This window comes from Podarcis tiliguerta, assembly GCF_965153285.1.
Source record: "Podarcis tiliguerta genome assembly, chromosome: 12".
NCBI lineage: Eukaryota > Metazoa > Chordata > Lepidosauria > Squamata > Lacertidae > Podarcis > Podarcis tiliguerta.
The window spans coordinates 47,137,136-47,158,502 of NC_139545.1; the positions used below are offsets into that span (position 1 = coordinate 47,137,136).

General features: G+C 48.2%; 1 protein-coding gene across 1 annotated transcript; it reads left to right on the forward strand.

The window, feature by feature from the left end:
• Positions 1–359: 359 nt before the first annotated feature.
• Positions 360–11,281, forward strand: MNX1 (motor neuron and pancreas homeobox 1). Its single transcript, XM_083406703.1, has 3 exons — positions 360–1,052; positions 6,130–6,290; positions 10,034–11,281. Exons 1-3 carry the CDS (start codon positions 431–433, stop codon positions 10,406–10,408), a joined length of 1,158 nt encoding a protein of 385 aa, XP_083262829.1. The 5' UTR covers positions 360–430; the 3' UTR covers positions 10,409–11,281.
• The last annotated feature ends 10,086 nt before the right edge of the window (positions 11,282–21,367 follow it).

The following is a 21,367-nucleotide window of genomic DNA, read 5'->3' on the forward strand; positions in this document are numbered from 1 at the left end:
TGGCCAAAAGGAGCAGGAAGCTCCCCCCCCCCGGTGGGCGGGACCTAGCATCCCAGCATCCTTGACAGCTGTGTGCCGAGGCCAATCGGCTGCTCGGGATCGCCTCTCCGGCCACCAATGGTGCCCTGCCTCTCCGGAAGGCCAATGGGAGACTCTCCCGAGCCTTCAAGTGAGCCCAGCCAGCAGGTCCGGAGCGCTTTCGCCAGAGCGGTGAGAGAAGGAGCGCTTTCCCCTGGAGGGGTGGGGGAGACATTCGCTGCATCCGTGCAATCTCCGCGGAAGGGGAGCGGGGGCGCAAGTTGCGCGGATGGTGGGGCTGCTGCGGGCTGGGGCTGATCCTCCGCTCCTTCTCCTCCTCCTCCTCCGGAGCTGCTGCTTGCAAGGCGACCCCATGAGCCTCTCCGAAGCCGTCTAAGCCCGCGCCGCCGGGATGGAGAAATCCAAGAATTTCCGCATCGACGCGCTGCTGGCCGTGGATCCTCCCAAGGCGGCGGCCTCGACGGCTCAGACGTCGCCTCTGGCGCTGGTCACCTCGCTGTCGGGCCACGCCAGCTCGCGATCCAGCAGCTCCAGCGCCAGCTCCAGCTCCAGCTGCAGCCCGCCGTCCTCGGCGGAGCCTCCGCCCTCGTCCGTCGAGGGCCTGCGCACCGACAGCCCCTCGCCGCCTCGGCTCCTGGGCGCGCACTGCGGGCTGGTGCCCAAGCCGGGCTTCCTGGGCGGCGGGGGAGGCGCGGCTGGGGGTCCCCACCCGCACCCCCACGCCCACCCGCACCCCCACGCCCACCCCCACGCCGCCCTGGGGCTGCACCCGCAAGGCGGCGCCGGCCTCCACCCGCAAGCCGCCCTCTACGGCCACCCCATGTACGGCTACCCGGCGGCGGCGGCCGCGCTGGCCTCGCAGCACCCGGCGCTCTCCTACTCCTACTCGCAGGTGCAGCCGTCGCACCCAGCCGCCGACCCCATCAAGCTCAGCGCCGGCACTTTCCAGCTGGACCAGTGGCTGCGGGCCTCCACCGCCGGCATGATCCTGCCGAAGATGCCGGACTTTAACTGTGAGTAGCACCGAGAGAGAGACTGGACAAAAGACCCATAATAATAATAATGTGTGTGAGCTTGCGTGCGCACCGCTGGATGCGTGCTGCTCATGCTGTGTGTGTGTTTTATATTTAATTTTAATATTATTATTTATACCCCACCCATCTGGCTGGGTTTCCCGGAGAGAGGGGGTGGGGGAAGATGCATAGCTAAGCAACACCGATACGATTGTGTGAACGCTCACACACCTATGATATAGACTCTGTCCCTCTGGAATATGTAATTTAAGGACAAGGGAGCCGCGATCTTTCCTTTGTTATCCGTTTTTCTCGCTGCCAGGCAGTAGCTGGGGCCTAAATGCGGCCGATGGCGCCTGCCTTGATTCTGTTCCTCGCCCTTCCTCCTTTGCCATAAAAAGAGGCTCCCTGGCTGATCCAGGACGGTGTATTTGGATGGGGATTTGGGGGTGAGCGAGGGGGACCCCCCGCTAAAAGGAATGTCTCCCTCGGAAAAGCCGAGGTGGCCTTCGGGAGGAGCGGCTCCTCTCAACAAGGAAGGAAAAGGCCATTTCCCAGCAGGGAGGTCTTTAAACCTGCAAAACGCGCGCTTTGGGGGTTCGTTCGTTTGGGACTCAAGCACGGAGGAAGACGAGAAGCAGTGGGAAGGGTTGGGTGGCGCGTAAAAGGCCAAATATTGAGCACAGGGCAGCGGCCGACTCACTGGAGCCTAAACCGTGAATCCATCGGATTAGCAGCCCGGTGATTGTCCTTCGCCCTACCTAGGAACTGATTTAGGGTTTCATGGGGACAATTTCAGAGCTTCGTTTTTTGATTCAGTCCCCATTAAGTCCATTAAGGGTTAACCTTATGCTTTCTTTGGACTGACTCCCCTTGAGAATGTCGGGGTCTTAAGATACTTTCCCCCCCGGGTGTGCGCCCGACATCACTTCTATAATACCCCTAATACGTGTTCTTAATTGTATGGGGAGGACTGGAATATCGAAGCCAAACCATTAGCTGTTCTTGCACACAGGGGCTGGTGTGTCTCCAAAAGACTGACCTCTTAATATTCACTATTATTTAGGGTAAAATTGCAGCTAGGCCTCGGTGAGGCTATTTCTTGTATTTCCCCCTCCCTGTGCAATAATCATTCAGTAAATCCATATTATTATTATTATTATTATTATTATTATTATTATTATTTCATATTAAGAATAACTCGAGACAAGCGACCTCGCAGATATAATGGCGTGTTGGTTACGTGATGTCCACTTTGCTATAAAAGCAGTGCAGCTCAGAGCTAGGCTTACTTTTCTTGATAAATCGTCAAAGAGGGAGGGAAAGTTACTTGTTTCTTATCCCCCCCCCCCCGTCTCTTTTTGAAGGCGAAGAAAAGAAGAGGCCCTTCCGACAGGAAAAAGTAATAATTAGGGAAGCTGTCAAAATTCCTGCTCCCGCAAATAAAACGCACGTGTGAACAAACAGCCCGAAGAAAGACCATAACGGGAGGCTTGGGGAAATCGCGCCGGGGTGCGAAAGCCGCCTCGGCGGTGCTGTTTGCACGTGGCAGGAGGCTCTGGGAATTTAAGGGAGAGAGAAAAAATGCCTATTATTCTGATATTTTAAGAGGTTTCTTGCAAATAAAACTAATTGTTCTGTTGAAAGGAATCCTCTTAAAGTACCCAAAGCGGTGGTGAGACTGATAAACAGCGGGTTCAGTACAGCAACAAAATAAATAAAAATTAAGCATTGATATTGAAATCGACGAGGGTTAAAGGTGGCCTGTATCTACCTACGTTCAATTCCGGTTAGAAAAACGGGGCTTTGAAGTTTAGAAGGCGATCACAAAAGCTATGGTTGTTAGATAACAGATTTAGGCAACGCGAATTTGCTTTCTAGCAAAAAAACGGGTTGCAGCTATATCAGCGTTTAGATCCCTCTATTTGACGCGACAAGAAAGCAGAACATTATCAGGATTTATTTCTGTTACATTTTTCTTTTACACGTTTTTTTTTCTAAAATTATTTAGCTTGCCACGTTTTTCCTAAAATTACCACGTTTTTCCTAAAATCATTTAGCATAATAAGCCTACCACATTTTTAACAACAAACAAGTCGCAGAAGACTGATGAAACTTCTCAAGACTGAGCGCTTGTCGCGTCAAAGCCCACCGTGGATAGCAGGATTTTAATTCCATGGTTGTATTTACAGGGCAATATTAACAAGAGGAGAGTTACACTGATATCCCCGATATCAGTTGGTGGAAACTGACGACCCTAATCCGGGCGGAACAGAACACACCCAAATGCAGACCATTCGTTTGGCTGCCAGACAGTGCCCTAGAAAACAGGACTTTTAATTCGTACTGCATCGAGGAAAACATCTCTCGTTTTCCACGCCGCTTACAGAAGAACCCCCGTTTATTTCCAAAAGTCTTTTGGAATGGTAGCGGCGTATGTTTTTGTTCTATATTAAGTCTAGTCAAGGAAGGGGGGGGGGGGAAATGTCATTTCCGAGTCTGCTCTCTGTGGCCTTTTCTTCTCAGATCGATTCCCCAAGAGTCCTCCTTTTAATTAAAAAGTCCGGTTCGAGGGTCAGTTTGAGAATAAAAGGGGCACCATTGCTTAAAAGGGGGCGTTAGATGAAACCCGCCAACAGTTTGTCCCTTACCCTTCTCCCTCAGTGCGGTGGGGGGCGAGCTCTGCTGAGCCCTCGGTTCGCGCCCCTTTCACTTTCTCCCAATTATTCTCTCTTGGGAAATCAGAGAATGGGCTTGGTAACCCCGCCCCGAGGCCGCCCAATCGTCCGGCTCCTCCGGCTGGGATTGTGCGAAGCGCTTCCCTCGGTCCAGGGCGCCCCGTCGGAGCGCCGCGCTTCCATCTCCCGGCGCTCTGCGGGCTTTGTCGAGGCCAGGAGCTCTTCGGGGGCGAGCAAGGCCTGGCGAAGGGACGGGACTGGTTGGCTGGCTAGCTAGAGGGAAGGCTCGCTTCTCCCGCGGCTCTTGGCGTGGCGGAGAGGTAGGCTCCCTCGGTGAGAAAGGAGATGTCTAGAGACCCACCAGGGCGCGGGGTCAGCGAGAGCCATCTGGGGAAGCGAGGCCTCTCCCTGGACGGATCACCCTTCCAGGTGAAGACCAGGATTTGGAGGAGGAGGAGGAGGAGAAACTGAGAAGGAAGTCCCGTTTGCAAACTTCTCCTGGTTGCGGTTTCCTAGGACTTGCCAAGCCAAGAGCCGTCGGAAGGGCGGCGAGTTTGTCCGCTGCCTGCCTTGGCGTTCGCCCTAGCGCTTTTGCGACGGTCCAGTCCTTGCCTCACGATCTGTAAGGCGAGCAAGAGAAGCGGATCGGGCCAATTCACGGAGGAGAAGGCTAGCAACGCCGCGCAGGCCACTGTTCTCTTCCACCAGACCTTCAAGGCGCATTCAGAGAATTCTGGGCACTTGCAGCTGGCTAAAGAATGCTGGGAATTGTAACTCTACAAAGGATGAACTACAGTGCCTAGAATCCTTTGAAGGAAAGAATGAGCTCCAAAGGTTTCGCGTGTCCGCATATGTGTCTCTGCATATGAGTTGGTCGGGATCCTAAGGAAGAGGAGGAGGCTCTTGCGCTCATGTCCTGTTCTGGGGCTTCTCGCAGGCATTCGGACTAGACGGGCCATTGGCCTGATCCAGCCGGCTTCTCTTATGCACATCTCTCCCTTTGACTTTCTTCTTCCGTGTCCATGAATCACCGTTTGACATCAGAGCATGACTTCAGACCGAGGCTACAGGCTCAGAGGAAGCCGTAGCAGGATGGCTCCCCTTTCTGGCTCCATCCTTCCGCGACCAATATTGTGCTTCTGCCGGAATATTTTTTAAGGAATCCTTTAAAAAATAGTTCTTAAAAATAGAATTAAATTATTGTGCCCCAACCTATACAGCTAAATCACTCCCCCTCTTTCCTAGATGTGAGATAGCATTATGGATCTGAAAGATGTTATGATAAGGAGCAGTTGGGTGTGAGATAATCCGCTCTGATCCGCACAAATGTCTCCGCCTCCGCTGCTCCTAGCCCGGTCCGCGGTCTCCACACTTTCCTGCGCAGGGCAACTCGTTCATGCATTGATTGCGGCTGCAATCTTATACCACTACTGAACTCGAAGGGACTTGCGTTTGAGTAAAGATGTATACGATTGTGCTGTGGAAAGGGGCATTGTGTGGGTGTGGGTGTGTATACACTGATACAGGAGGCGCATTCAAAAATGCTAAGAGAGATAGGTTCTGGAAAGACGAAACATAAATGCAGTAAATGCTATATAGATGCAATAAATGTAAAATAAAAATGCATCGCTAACCCGCGGAACTACAAGCTGCAGTGATGGCAACTAGGGCAGATGACTTTTTAAAAAAGAGAGAGCAGATTTTAGACGGATTAGTGGATATTAGGACAGCCATAAGAGCAAAATGATTCTTTGTGAGGTAGCCACGTGATTTAAATATATGGTGTGTTCTCAGTCCCCATTGACCGAGGCAGCATATCTCTGAATACCAAGAAATTGAGGGGAGGCTAGCGGGGCAAAGCGCTCCGTGGGACCCGAGACCCAGAGGAGGTGGGGGCTGTTCATTTTCCTGTTCCTAAAGCAAAATAAGACGCCGTCGAGTCCAGGCGACCATGTCCCCGCCCCGCGGAGCTTACAGTCCAAAATTCGACTCGGGCGAAAACAAAGGAAGAGAAGGCAGCAGGAGGGGGGGGTCTTGAACAGCACGGAAATAACCCCAGAGAGAGGGTTTCCATAGGGTTAGTTATTTTGAGGAGTTTCCATCACAATTCCCAGCTTGATTTACATAAACAGAAGATGCCGGAAGTCTGTCCTCTCGCCCCCGATCTTGCTGCTGTGTGTCTTTCTAGACCGCCTTTCCTCCCCACCTTAATCGCCATCTCCGTTTCACGCCCAGCTGTACTGGATCAGTTTCTCCAGGAGGGTCCTGAGCTCCGCCGCTGTTCCCAGGATGGAGGAAGCCCTTGCGCAACGGAGCGCGGCTGGAGGGATGTAGTGGGTGGCGCGCTCCTTACTCCTCGTCCTCTCTCACGCCTTCTCCTTTCCTCTCTCCCTCCTCAGCCCAAGCACAGTCCAACCTGCTGGGCAAGTGCCGGCGGCCCCGCACGGCCTTCACCAGCCAGCAGCTGCTGGAACTGGAGCATCAGTTCAAGCTGAACAAGTACCTGTCCCGGCCGAAGCGCTTCGAGGTGGCCACGTCTCTCATGCTCACCGAGACGCAGGTGAGTGTCTTGCTGGGGAAGGGAGGAGGAAGAGAGGAGGGAGCTGGATTCAGCAAAGGAGGGGGGATCACCTGCAGAGGAAGGGGGCTTTTGCCTTGCTGGGCTCGCTGCACATCTTCCGCAGGCAGCAGGAACCTGCGTAAACAAGCGCCCCCTTGAGGTCCAATCAGCTCACCACCAAGTTAGCGCTCGGGTCCCCACTTTTGAGTCTAAGGCTTTCCTTTCTCATTTCAGCCAAAATATTAACACGGGGGAGCGGAATAGCGTTTCGTTTCTGTTTACATTGCAAAGCACCCCACCCTGCCATTCCAGTGCTCCAGGCCCTTTTGGAAACTTGGAAATGCAATAAAGGCTCCTGGCTGGGAGCCAGATTCTGCGCCCAGATTTGTAGGCACAGATCACCCTCTATAAAAAAATAGCTTACTAGGGAAATGCTGGAGTCACCCTTTGGGGCGCCTCAGGGTCAATTTTTATGGTAGCCCAAATCTCAGTTGTAGGGGTGTATGTATAGATCTCAATTTTAACTTATGAGCTATTGCTGCAATCTGCTCTGATTGTATATTTTATCTTTATGAATGCCGTTTTTATTGTGTTATGCGAGCTGGTCTTTGACTGTAACACTCGGCAACAATTTTTTACTTTTTGAATGTTGTCTAGATTTCTACAACTGATTTAGGGTATTTTTGCACTGCTGAATCAGGAAATGGCATCCGTTTCTCTCCATCAGGTCAGGTTTTTGTGCTATTCTTGTCATTAAAATAATCATTTCCAATCAAAACAATTATTCGACGTGACATTTTACCCCCACCAACTTCTTCTAAAATGCCCAACACAAGCGTACATGTGAACAAAAACGTAAAAAAATGACATGTGGCCATAGCTCAAAAACTTGACCTGATTGAGCAAAACAAATGTGATTTTTGGATTCAGCGCATCAGATTCGTCCTAAATCATCTGAAAAAATGCAGACAACAAATTTGTTGTTGACCAGTGAATTATCTATCTGTCTATCTATCTAGGCTGCAATCCTATTGTCACTTATCTGGCACCGAGTCCACTGAATTCTACAGGGTTTACTTCTTAGGGGGAATGTGTGGGATTGTACTGTGTGCTATTTCGTGGGGGGAAGGCCTTGAGTCAGGGGTGGAGCAGCTGCTTTTCATGCAGATGGTCCTCAGATCAATCGCTGGCATCATCTAAAATCCTGGAGCGCTGCAGCCAATCACTGTAGACATAACTGAACCAGATGGACCAATAGTCTGACTCGGTGTAGCGTACTATGTTTCTCTATGTCTTCCCTCCTTTTTTAAATCTAAGGTGGGTTTGATTTAAAGGATTATTTTAGAACAACATGCAGGCGATATAGGAGGCCTCTGGACATTATGGGGGGAGGAAGGCATAGGGGTCATAATTGCAGATCATAAATGGGAATCAGTTTGGCACCACCCATCCCTATGAACAATTTCTGCCTGTCTGCAGAAGGCTTCTCTCAAAATTATGTTTTGCTGGCACTGGGCTCCATCATGTCTAGCCAAAATAAAAAACAGCATCTCCCCGCTGTGCTGGAAACGCTGTGGAGAGATAGGCTCATGTTTTCATGCATTTGTGGAGTTGTACGTTACGTTGGTATACTCCTTTTGCAAAACAGGTTTTCACATTATCTCCACAATTGCATAGCAACGCCTCTCACCCAAGTTGGCTCTTGCCTTGTTATCATTAGACTCAAATTTAAACAATAACCTTAGATGCTGAGATTTAGTATCTCTCTCTCCCCTCCCCCCCGCCGGTTACTAGCAGCCCTATTAACAATAGCCCAATATTGGAAACAACCTATAGAAATCCCCAATGAAATCTGGTTAAATAGTATTTGGAATGTGGCTCAATTGGAATGTCTTACTTGCCACAAAAGACTTAATTAGAAGCACTTCAAGGACAGACCCTTTTGGTGAGATTTGGTTTCCTTTCTTTTCCTTTATAAATGAGACTGAAGATACTGTTTTCCACCCTCAACACAAAAATCTCTGTGCGGAGGCTACTTGAATTGATAATACATAAATAAACAAACACATTGCTTGTGTACTATGTACTGCATATGAAGCTTAATAATGTATCACTGGACAAGTTACTGTAGTTATATGTTAATTATTGGAATTAAAAACAATAAAAATTATGGGGGGGGGATGGGAGTCTGTGCCCCCCTAGCAGTTGTTGGACTTCAACTCCCCCAGCCACGACCAGGGCTGGATTTAGGTTTGATGAGGCCCTAAGCTACTGAAGGTAATGGGGCCCTTTATATGTCCAGCTGTCTTTTGTCAACAACAAATTGTCACTGTTTTTTGTGTTGAATATATGCTATATGGTAATTTATGGACCTAATAGGTATCTAAAGCCATTTGCACATAACAAAATATGTATTTTATCAAAGTAATTGTTGAACTGAGATACAATTAAGAAGTAGTATATTAATAGTGAAGTACAATTAAGAAGAAGTATGTTTTTTGGGGCCCCAAGCTACAGCTTGTTTAGCTTATACATAAATCTGGCACAGGCCATGACCAACATAACCTGTAATTGGAGATTACGGGAATCAGAGTCCAGCAACATTGGGGGGGGGGGGGGGGAGGTCCACGTATCTCATAGGTTTCTCATTCCCACTCTCATAAATTGATGAAGGTGGCCTATATGGAGTTACTCCATTTTCTCCCTGTGCGTGGAGGTGGTGACTACCCCAACGTCACCCAGTGAACTTCCTGGATTAGCAAGGACTTAGACCCAGATCTCTTTCTTCTATATACACTTGTGACTATCCACAACACATCATGCTAGAGATCTTTGCCTTTTGATTTTTCTTATTGCCAGCTGTTGTCAAAACACACAACAGCCACTGATTGGTTGTGCCATTTGCAGCGTGCGAGGTGGTGCTCTTCCTACCCCATCTTTGGGAGTCTGGGACGCTGCGAACCAGGAATGCCCTGGCTCAGATCTAAGTTCTATCATAAATTTTCCAGGTGGCCTTTGTGAAACCACACTCTGCTTTAGCCCAGGGGTGATAAAAATGGCTCTACTTCCAGGGCTGGTGTAAGGATTGCTGACATAATGTTTGTGAATGACTTGGGACACCTGAGAGGTGTCTAAATCCCACTACTGCCACTAATCTCTTGATTAGTAAAGTGCCCAAACTCATGCTGTCTTGGTAAATGCAGATGCCATTCTTCATTCATTCTTCAGACAGTCAAAGCTGGCAGAGAGACATCCAGAATCAGAGGCAGAAGCTGAAGCAGGAGAGGAGGGAGGTCAAGAGGCAGAGATGAGTCAGGCTGGTGAAGAGTCCTGGGTGTCTCTCCCTCCTGCTGCAACAAGCTCCTCTCCCCATTTGTCTCCCAGAACCAGAATGGGGCTGAAACAGGCAGAGCAGTGACAGGCTGTATGCAGGCATAGTCTCTGATTGCGTGGGAATAGCCCTGGAGAGGAGAGGACTTAGATGGCTGTAGGGTACCAGGGACTTTCAGTCTCAGCAGCTGATTTTCATGCAACTGGGAATTAGCCTCTGTGCTTGTCAGGCCTGATCTTCAACTAAGTCTGTGGAGATTGTGTTTTTGCTAATAAAGAGTTGACTCCAACTTTGAATGGTGTGATTTACTGCTGGCTCATTCTGTGACAGACCTTGTTCTTCATGCTATAGGTCTGATCCCATGTATGTCACCCGATCCCATTGTGTGCTATTTCCACTCTCCTCTCTCCAGGTAAAGATCTGGTTCCAGAACCGGCGTATGAAGTGGAAACGGAGCAAGAAGGCCAAGGAGCAGGCAGCTCAGGAGGCGGAGAAGCAGAAAGGAGGAAGTGTTGGGGAGGACAAAGTGGGGGATGAGGTGCTGCCTGCGGGGGCCCCAGAGAAAAACAATGGAGGGCGCCGCTTGCAGGAACTCAGGGACAGTGACCGGGAGGAAGAGGACGATGAGGAAGAGGATGATGAAGAGGAGGGGGAGGAGGAAGATCGGCCCGGACACTGCTGCTCCTATGGGTCTCCCGACTGCTCTGACGGGGATGAGGATGGGAGGCAGCCCCATGGACGGCATGGGGGAGCCCACCCACAATTGCCCCCCACCTCAGCTCCCTGAACACTTGGATCCCAGAGCCAAGAGCCACCTTCCTTGCACTGGTTCAGGAGAAAATCCTTTCCCAACCCCACGTGTGTTTGTTGCTCTGTGTGTAAGCTGGTGCCCTGCAGGTGTTTTGGGACTGCAATTCCCATCAGCCCCAGCCAGCATGGCCATATGAGACCATGGTGATGCTGGCTGGGGCTGATGGGAGTTGTAGTCCAACGCATCTGGAGGGTGGCAGGTTGGTGAAGGCTGGTCTAAAGTAAAATGCTCTCATTGTCCTCCATGCAACTGAATTTACTGGCCCCAATGGCGCTCCATGTGCAACTAAGCCTGCTCTTCCCAGTTTACACAGTCATGTTCCTCAGTGTCCTGCCTCCTCCCCCCATGGGCTCAGGCTTAGTGTCAGGGTTCGAGTCAGACGTGGGTCAGCATGTCTGTGCAGTTAACAATTTGAGGAAATGGCATACAACTCAGCAACACTGCCCAGTAGGTCTTGCCCCTATGGAACAGTAGGCAGAACTGAAGGTTCTCTGCCTTCCACTCTTTCTCCTCTCCCAGATGTTTCACAAACAGTCTCAGGCTGCGTCTACACACCTGTGGCCTCTTTCCTGCTCTCCTCATTTTTCTGTGCATTCTTGGGGACCAATGGGGAGGGGAGGTTGGCGCAACAGGAGAGGGAGACTCCCTGGAGTCTTCAATAGTCTCTTGACTGACTCCCCTGCTTCAGCCTCGGAGTCTGAACTGCTCCTTGTCACAGGCTCTTCCTGATCACTTTACCCTGTTGTCCCTTCAGCATCCAGCCCCTCTTCCCAATTGTCCCTCTGACCTCTCTTCAGTGTTCCATCACGCATCCCTGGGTTCTGAGCCTTCCTCCTCTGGGGTTTCCCTTGAGGGTTAGGGTTCCCTTGAGGGATCCTTGGCTGGTGACTTCCACTACTCCTCTTCACCCAGCCAGTCCTTGACACTTAGCACATGAAGAAGAAGAAGAGTTTGGATTTGATATCCTGCTTTATCACTACCCGAAGGAGTCTCAAAGCGGCTAACATTCTCCTTTCCCTTCCTCCCCCACAACAAACACTCTGTGAGGTGAGTGAGGCTGAGAGACTTCAGAGAAGTGTGACTAGCCCAAGGTCACCCAGCAGCTGCATGTGGAGGAGTGGAGACGTGAACCCGGTTCACCAGATTACGAGTCTACCGCTCTTAACCACTACACCACAGGCTCTCATGAGAGTTCTCTTAATCCGATTGTTATTGTTTAAATTGATTTTTAATAAATGTATGGGCTGCTCTTTGACAGCTCCCCCACTATCTTGCAAACAGTATTTAAAGTCACAACAACATTACAATATATTATAAATAAAACCTCCCTTCCGCGACCACTCTAAAACAAATAATTCCAACAGCCAGCAAGAAAACATATTTTTAAAAAGAATCAAAGGCCCAGCATGGTTGTATAAATAGTATAGAAGAAGAAGAGTTTGGATTTTATATCTCGCTTTATCACTACCCTAAGGAGTCTCAAAGGGGCTAACATTCTCCTTCCTCCCCCACAACAAACACTCTGTGAGGTGAGTGGGGCTGAGAGACTGCAGAGAAGTGTGACTGGCCCAAGGTCACCCAGCAGCTGCATGTGGAGGAGCGGAGACGCGAACCCGGTTCACCAGATTACGAGTTCACTGCTCTTAACCACTACACCACACTGGCTAGAAGCTTCTGGGCCTTTAAGGAAAATAGGGTTGACAGTTCATTCCTGCTTAATCAGCCGGTGGCTTGACCTCCCCATTTTTGCCCTGCACTGTTCACTCATTTAGCTCCTCCTCAGCATTGCTCAATGATCAGGAGTGTAAAACCACATTGTCCTCAAGTGGTCGGTTGGGAATGTTAAGTCGCCAGCTCTTTGTCCTGGAGCCAACCTCCAGACCTGGTAATGTGTCTCAGTGAAAAAATTCAGTTCACAAGGCACAGCTGATGGGCACCCCCCAACCCCCCCCAACCCAGTACAGGTACGTCGGGTTAAGAACTTAATTTGTTCTGGAAGTCTGTTCTTAATTTGTTCTGGAAGTCTGTTCTTAATCTGTTCTGGAAGTCTGTTCTTAACCTGAAACTGTTCTTAACCTGAAGCACCACTTTAGCTAATGGGGGCTCCTGCTGCTGCTGCGCTGCCGGAGCACAATTTCTGTTCTCATCCTGAAGCAAAGTCCTTAACCCGAGGTACTATTTCTGGGTTAGTGGAGTCTGAAACCTGAAGCGTCTGTAACCCAAGGTACTACTGCAGTACCGAAAGCTAGAGTCGTCTTCTTTCTGCAGCCCTGATTAATGATTCCCTGTTCTGTTATGCCAGTGCCACCGTGTTGAAAGCTGACACTGGAATTGTGGCTCTTTGGACCACTTTGCCTCTTCTCTTCGACAGTATTGAGAGTTTTTATGCTTTATAAGAAGCAATCTGGGAAACCTACGACCACGAAGCTTGGAATCTTGGGAGGACTGTATTGTCTTTATTTTTGTACATTGTATTTATAAAAAGAGTTAAAAAGAAATACCTCTACTTATGCATGCTAAGTTATTAATCGGCTTCTCCCAATGTCCCAAAGGTTATGTAAAATAAAACGGTTTTGTACTTGAGATCTGCATGGATTCCTTGAACCAAAGAGCTGGCTTTAAGGCTCTGTGTGTAAATTTTTCCTAGGCTTTATGCTGAACAAAACCAATTCACAACTCAATTAAAATGAAGCGGATAGAATTAGGATTTCCAGGTTTTTTGTGCATGCACCTGTGCCTTAAGAACTGTAGGTCAGGTATAAAGTCAACCAGCGATGACATTCCTAGTGCATAGGTTGAGGGTTGCTAAACGGCTTCATATCACAGAAGGCTGATAACCTTAAGTAAGGACTTTCCCCCATTATAAGCACACAATTCTTAACTCTAGCTGGATCAGACTAAAAGTCCCTTTGTGTTTGATTTTTAGCTGGATCAGGTCCATTGATTTTAATGCTGCTTTCTTTCATACTGCATTTTAAAATGGGGGCATTGATCAATACTGATCAAACATTGCATAAATGCCTCAAATTAAATGCGTACATATACTGATAGTGCACCGAAAATGGAACTCCAAACTTCTGAGATACAGTGGTACCTCGGGTTAAGTACTTAATTCGTTCCGGAGGTCCATACTTAACCTGAAACTGTTCTTAACCTGAAGCACCACTTTAGCTAATGGGGCCTCCTGCTGCCGCTGCGCCGCCGGAGCCCGATTTCTGTTCTCATCCTGAAGCAAAGTTCTTAACTTGAAGCACTATTTCTAGGTTAGCGGAGTGTGTAACCTGAAGCATATGTAACCTGAAGCGTATGTAACCCGAGGTACCACTGTACATAAAATCTATGTTTTTATAGTATTTCAGTGTTAGAGGGCTGTATGCAGGCCTTTAAGTTAACTGCAACTGATTACAACAGACTGCGTATATTTCCTGTGCACTGAACTGTGTTGCTCACTGTACAGCCTGGAGAGAAAACAGAGTGTAAAACTAATGGGTGGATATTTTGAACTAGCAGGAAACTTGCCATTCCACCCCACGCCAGAGGCCAAGGGAGCAGAGAAAACTGATCTCTGCGCATCTCGCTAGCTGGATCAGGAACTGCAGGCGAAGATCAAATATATGCCCAGATGCTGATGCTGCACTGCTTTCAGCACACTTGACTGTCCTTCCCCATTCAGATTTTTTTTCTGAGCCCAGATAATAATAATAAAAACACTTCCCAGCTCTATCTGCTGCATTCTAAACTTGCATTTTCTATCTGTTTTACCAAATGGAAAAAGAAATATTGAAGTAGATTCAGGATCTTGCTGCACTGTGTAATGCTGGATATAGAATAATAGAAACATAGAATTGCAGAGTTGGAAGGGACCCTGAGGATCATCTAGTCCAACCCCCCAAAATGCAGGAATATGCAGCTGTCCCATATGGGGATTGAGCCTGTAACCTTGGTGTTATCAGCACCATGCTCTCTCTCTCTCTCTCTCTCTCTCTCTCTCTCTCACACACACACACACAGAATGTCAAGCAGTACTAGTTGTATGCAACAAGTTGTATGCAGAACATATTTCATATTCTTTAAGAGGTGTTGTTGTTTAGTCGTTCGGTCGTGTCCGACTCTTCGTGACCCCCTGGACCAGAGCACGCCAGGCACTTCTGTCTTCCACTGCCACCCGCAGTTTGGTCAGATTCATGTTTGTAGCTTCGAGAACACTGTCTAACCATCTCGTCCTCTGTCGTCCCCTTCTCCTTGTGCCCTCCATCTTTCCCAACATCAGGGTCTTTTCCAGTGAGTCTTCTCTTCTCATGAGGTGGCCAAAGTATTGGAGCCTCAGCTTCACGATCTGTCCTTCCAGTGAGCACTCAGGGCTGATTTCCGTCAGAATGGATGCGTTTGATCTTCTTGCAGTCCATGGGACTCTCAAGAGTTTCCTCCAGCACCATAATGCAAAAGCATCCATTCTTCGGCGATCAGCCTTCTTTATGGTCCAGCTCTCACTTCCATACATCACTACTGGGAAAACCATAGCTTTAACTATACGGACCTTTGTTGACAAGGTGATGTCTCTACTTTTTAAAATGCTGCCTAGGTTTGTCATTGCTTTCCTTCTTTAAGAGGTACGTTTGGGTAAATAATTAAAAATCATTCCCTTTAATAGCGGGGTTAGGTGGTAAACGTCAATAGCTTTGAAGCAAAATCAACGAGGCCATTGAGAAATAAGAGAATAATGTCAGGGGATGGGCAGGGGGAATCCTCAGGTTTACAGAAGTACAACAAACTTTTTCACAACACCAACACCTCAGGGGTCAGCCCCCCAAGCAACTCAGTGAGGTTAGAAGTCCATAGCTGAGGACTGCTGTGCATCAGTTGGAAATGAAAAATGGAAAACCTGGAAAAGGGGATAGAAATACTTGCCTTTTACTTTCTGAAGCACCAGGTGCCCTGCACTGTAATATTAAGCTTGCAATCCTAAGCACTCGAAGGAGGAAGCCCCAGTGCAATCCTAACAATGTCTACTCAGAAGTAAGTCCTATTGAATTCAAGAGCACTTGCTTTCCATTAAGTGGGGTTAAGAGTGGAACCTTTGTTCTGAGTTAATATGCACTCTGATCTGAATAAACAACCCAACTCTTCCCAACCCGCTAGAAAAGTACAGTGGTACCTCGGGTTAAGTACTTAATTCGTTCCAGAGGTCCGTTCTTAACCTGAAACTGTTCTTAACCTGAAGCACCACTTTAGCTAATGGGGCCTCCTGCTGCCGCTGTGCTGCCGGAGCACGATTTCTGTTCTCATCCTGAAGCAAAGTCCTTAACCCGAGGTACTATTTCTGGGTCAGCGGAGTCTGTAACCTGAAGCGGATGTAACCCGAGGTACCACTGTACGGCTGAAGTTAGTAGAACGCCTCTGGAGTAAACGACTTCAGGCTAATTAAAAGCATCTTCTTTCTCCTCTTGGGTCAATCTCCGATCCTAAAACTCCCTTCGTAGCGCCATAGAAATCAATAGGAATTTGCTTGCGATCAAACATGCATGCAGTGGATCTCAAAAGGAGCGAGCGTCTTCAGCACCTTGGTCAGCGGCAGCCGTTGGCAACGTGGCGCCCTCCAAACGCTGCCACAACTCTCATCTGTCGGCTGGCGCTGACGGGAGTTGTAGTCCCAAACATCTCGAAGGCGCAACGTTGCCAACTGCTGGACAAAGAACTCGGATTTGTGCAAAACCCAAACAATCTTCCCTGGCATTCCGGCTCAAGTTCTTGATGGATCGGCCTCAGGCTTCCCAAGCACAGGGTTGCTGGCTCCCCCGCCCCCTTTTGAATTTTCTATATATATATTTAAATCATACGTCTTACTCAGCAAAAGCATCCCCGCTCCAGCCCCTTAGCAGCGTTGGGATTTATCTGGCTAATAAATTGAATGATCAATTCCTCCTTGTCAGCGAGGCGCTTCCCCAAATCAATTATAGCAGATTCAAATATCATCACCGGCTCATCGATGCTAACTCTGGGCCCCCGCTCGCCATTCATCGCCCGTGCCGTGAATTACTGCCGGTCGGCGATCTGGCCTCGGTCTCCCGCCATCCTTCACGAGGCGCTTCTGGGTTCAAACGACTGCCACCGAAGAGGCGACGGAAAGAGGTTCCCGCCTCCCTGAACGTAGCGGAGTGACTCCGGATTGACTCCAGGTGTGTGAATGAGGGAACTCTCCCACCCCGCAGGTTGTTGTTTGTCTTCTACAACCCCGTCCAATTATCCCTTTTAAAAATGGATAACAGCAGTGATGTAAAAGAGGGACAAAAGTGGACTCCCTTGCGGAGTTGTTGTAAACCAAAGAGGCGAAAGATGCACACTTACTTAGGGGTAAGCCCCACTGAAATGAGTGGGGCTCCCCCCTGAGTAAACACACACAGAGAGGCAGTCTGCAAGGACGTGATTGAATTCAATTTATTTATTTATTGCACGCACACCAAGAGAACTCAAGAGAACTCAATACATGATTCTCCTCCTCGTCATTTAATCTCTACAACAACAACCACCCTGTAAAGTAGGTTAGACTGAGAGCACCCAGTGAGCTCCGTGGCTGAGTGGGGATTCGAACCCTGGTCTTCCAGGTCTTAGTCCAACACTCTAGCCACTACAGCATACTGGCTTTACTGCTGAGGGACCCTCCAGACTGGTGTTTTATTGCAGATATATTCTGCAATGTGTTTTTGACATAGTAATAGTGCACATAGTAATAGGGACGTGGGTGGCGCTGTGGGTTAAAGCCTCAGCGCCTAGGGCTTGCCGATCGTAAGGTCGGCGGTTCGAATCCCCGTGGCGGGGTGCGCTCCCGCTGTTCGGTCCCAGCGCCTGCCAACCTAGCAGTTCGAAAGCACTCTCGGGTGCAAGTAGATAAATAGGGACCGCTTACTAGCGGGAAGGTAAACGGCGTTTCCGTGTGTGGCTCTGGCTCGCCAGAGCAGCGATGTCACGCTGGCCACGTGACCCGGAAGTGTCTTCGGACAGCACTGGCCCTCGGCCTCTTTGAGTGAGATGGGCGCACAACCCTAGAGTCTGTCAAGACTGGCCCGTACGGGCAGGGGTACCTTTACTTTACCTTAATAGTGCACTGAGGTGGATGTGTCTGAATTTAGTTTGTTCTGTGCTTTCCTAATGCAGCCACATTATTGCTATAGAAATAGGGGGGGAAATAGAGCATTTGTGGCACAAAAAGTTACAGGATCTCAGCAGGAAGTTATAGGATGTGCTCTCACGGGAAATGAAGCTTTTGCAGGCAAAAACAGTGTTGAAAATGGGCTTGTATGTGACTGCCCTGATAGCATAATGAGCACAAATCATCATGAATGTGGAATAAGGAGGAGATCTGGTGAATAAACACAGATGGTCACAAGCAGTGAGGTGTCAGTACGTCCCTCTCAGAAATAAGGTTCTTTTTTTGCTTGCTAACCATACAAACAACACCTTACAAATACAAATGTAGAGAGAAAGTCTCTACAGACTGATTTTCTGTCCTTAGCCATTGCATATGTTACAAGCCTGTATAATATCCACTCTGTTTGGTATTAATAATCTCTGAAACTTTTAGTTGCCAACTTTTTAAAAGACTCTGCTCCTGTGCCTTTAACAGCATTTAGATGCATTTTAAAAAATGAAAAAAATGTTTTAAATGTTTGATATCTTACTATGTCTGAATATGAGTTGCAAGCTGCCCAGAGTGGCTGGGGAAACCCAGCCAGATGGGCAGGATATAAATAATAAAATTATTATTATTATTATTATTATTATTATTATTATTATTATTATTGATCCAAATGAACTTTTTAATGGCATAGAACAAAAGGGGGTGGGAAAAGTGCCAGGAGTTTTAACATCTGTAACATCAGGCAAAGGAACAATGGGGAAAGTTGTCAACCTTGAACCTTGCATCAAAGTCAACAGAATATAATCTGTGTGTGTGTTTGTCCCTGGATTGTTCTGGTCAGATGGGACCCCTTGGAATAAGGGAGGGATTTGAGGGTCGCAATACAAAAAAAAAAGTGCTACACCAATGTAGTTTTAAAATGTAAATAAGGTTCCAGCAAGCTGTCTTCTTATGATGCAATTCTCCTGTGTGTCTCAAGAGGTGTGTGTATTCACGTGTGATTCAGGACTGTAAATAAGACTTGTAGCAGCAGGCCACAGGCTGCAATGGCAAAAGCCTACCAGTGTATTGTGCCTTTTGTATAACCTTTATCCCTTTAAAGCCTTCCCTGCGTGTCCCAAGAATGCTTTCAGCATGCCAGATTACTAGTGTAAATATGGTTTTCAGATCCCACTTTTTATGGGCGGATTAAAGTTCATTTTCCATAATAGGGCACCTCATAAAATCGTATAAAGCGCTGTCAGTCTTAGCAGCTGGCGGCCTCATTTAACACTTTCACTTCATAAATCATTGCATGGCTCTCCAGGTGTTTCCAGAAAGTGGGAAGTAAACAAATACTACCCCCGTCCCTCAAACGAAAAAAAGTTGAACCTGGTTGATAAAGATGTAAAAAGGAGGTTTATTTGGTTTGTGGGTGTGCAAACTATGCAGGAGAGAGGGGGGGGGGGAGAGAAAAGGTCACCAAGGGGGCTGTGCTGCTAGAAAACGGAATGTGTAGCTTTTTAGATAAGATTTCCATCCCTGGAAGGAAGCCATGGAACATACTTTTCACTTCTGGCCCAGAAATTAAAGTGATTACAAGTTAGTGATTACAAGGAATCCTATTAACAAATGTACGTTGGAGGGTACTTGCTTGTAGATGATGAGAGGCCTTTGCATAAGGTACGCAGGCTGCAGCTGCTGCTGTGAGTTTGATTGTGTGTGTCAAACACCAAGAAGTTCTACTCTCCTGAATATCCACAGACTCCTCGCTGCCACCAGCATTTGATATTGAGGCCAGGGATAGGGAATCTGTGGCCCTCTGGATGTTGGTGGAGTCCAACTCCCCTCTACCCCAGCCAGGTTGGGCGTGGTGGGGGGTTGGTGAAGTTCAGTGGTATCTTTAGGGCTGCAGGTTCCATACAGCTGCATTATACAATTGGAGCAGTATGATACCACTTTAAATAGTCATATCTGCAGCCAAAGAATTCTGGGAGCTGCAGTTTGTAATATGCTAATGCTAATGCTAATTTATTCAGATGCCACCCATCTGACTGGGGTGGATCTATACATAGGGAAAAAAAACCCACTATAAATAAGTCAGAAATTAAATCATTATGAAAAAAGCGCTATGTAAAAATCTCATAGAATTTTTTTTGCTCTCTTGCACCATCTGGTGTTGCATGTTTATAATGCATTCCAAACATTGTTGTTGTTGTTTTACTAAAGTAGCTGAGTCCTGGGCTACCCCAGCCACTCTGGGTAGCTCCCAACAAATGCAACACAATACAACAGGAAACATTAAAAACTTCCCTATACCTTCAATTAGGGACGCAGGTGGTGCTGTGGTTTAAACCACTGAGCCTCTTAGGCTTGCTGATCAGAAGGTTGGAGGTTTGAATCCCCATGATGGGGTGAGATCCTGTTGCTCGGTCCCTGCTCCTGCCAACCTAGCAGTTCGAAAGCACGCAGTGCAAGTAGATAAATAGGTACCGCTCCGGTGGGAAGGTAAAAGGCGTTTCCAGCGCTGCTCTGGTTCGCCAGAAGCGGCTCAGTCATGCTGGCCACATGACCTGGAAGCTGTATGCCGGCTCCCTCGGCCAATAAAGCGAGATGAGCGCCGCAACCCCAGAGTCGTCTGCGACTGGACCTAATGGTCAGGGGTCTCTTTACCTTTATATCTTCAATTGTCTTCTAAATCTCAGAGAGTTATTTATTTCCCTGACATCTTGTTAAGGGTGCTTAGAGGTGTTAGGAGACCTCTATGCCCCCACGTAGAACTACAGTTCCCAGAGTGGCTTAACAGCCAATCCCTCTTCACAAGGAACTCTGGGAATTGTAGCTCTGGGAGGGGAATAGGGTCCTGCCAAAAGCTGAGCAAAGCATAGCAGACAGTACTGCAAGGTGGGCGGCTTAACCAAGCAGTCCTTTAGTCTGCAGTGTAGTTTGAAACTCTTGTCATGTGCATCCCCTGCTCTAATCAAAAGTTAATGCATGAGGCACACCTCCACCTGGGGAGGGGGCGCTCTACCACCTGCATCTATTCATTTCCCTTTCGTATTTGCTTAAGGTTCATTTAACCCCTCAGTAGCCTCGGCTTGCCTTGAAGTCAAACAAGAAGCGGGGGGGGGGGGGGGTGGAGGGAACCTCTCAGACTGGGATTGTTCAGTAGTGGCCACCCAACTGAAACACAGGCCTGGTTTATATGAGATTTAGCACTGCCCTTGCAACTTATTTGGGTTTACTCAGCTGGAGGGGAACAAAGGTCCTTATCTTGCTATAGCCCCCAGCTGAGTCCTGCTGGCTACCTTCTTGGGGCCAAGGGGCAGAGTCAACACTGGTTCAAGCTAGGCCCTTCTGGAGACAGCAAGGAAACAGCTGGATGAGGGAAAGATCCTGGCTCAGAGAGGTCACAGGGGAGCTTGCATGCCCAGGAAGAAAGCAAAGCCCCTTTATTTACCTTTTCTTGGTGTGAGAGTGTGTGAGCTTTCCTGTTGCACAGGCTTCCTCTTTAGGCACCACAGAATACTGATAACCCTTAAAGGCTTGGGATTGAAGCCCATTGGTTAGAGAACTGTAGCCTAAGATCAGAAGCTTCAAATTCCCCCCTTTATAATTTGGCATGACAAAGTGACCTGTGCAACTCAAAAGCCTGCATGCACTTAGAGCTGCTCTAGAGCAGCCAGTTTACGGGCTACACACGGCTATAAAAAGTTTGTGGCTGATTTATGAGTGTTAAATAAAAATGCTGAACAACAACATTTCTATCTCTTCTTTGGTCTTGTAACGTTAACACGCATACATAAGTCCGTGCCTGTAAC

Excerpts from the sequence above, each read along its gene's own strand:
- MNX1 (XM_083406703.1), top strand. The coding sequence starts at position 431 with ATGGAGAAATCCAAGAATTTCCGCATCGACGCGCTGCTGGCCGTGGAT. Across the intron at positions 1,053-6,129 it reads GAAGATGCCGGACTTTAACT|CCCAAGCACAGTCCAACCTG; the intron begins GTGAGTAGCACC and ends CTCCCTCCTCAG. Across the intron at positions 6,291-10,033 it reads TCATGCTCACCGAGACGCAG|GTAAAGATCTGGTTCCAGAA; the intron begins GTGAGTGTCTTG and ends TCCTCTCTCCAG.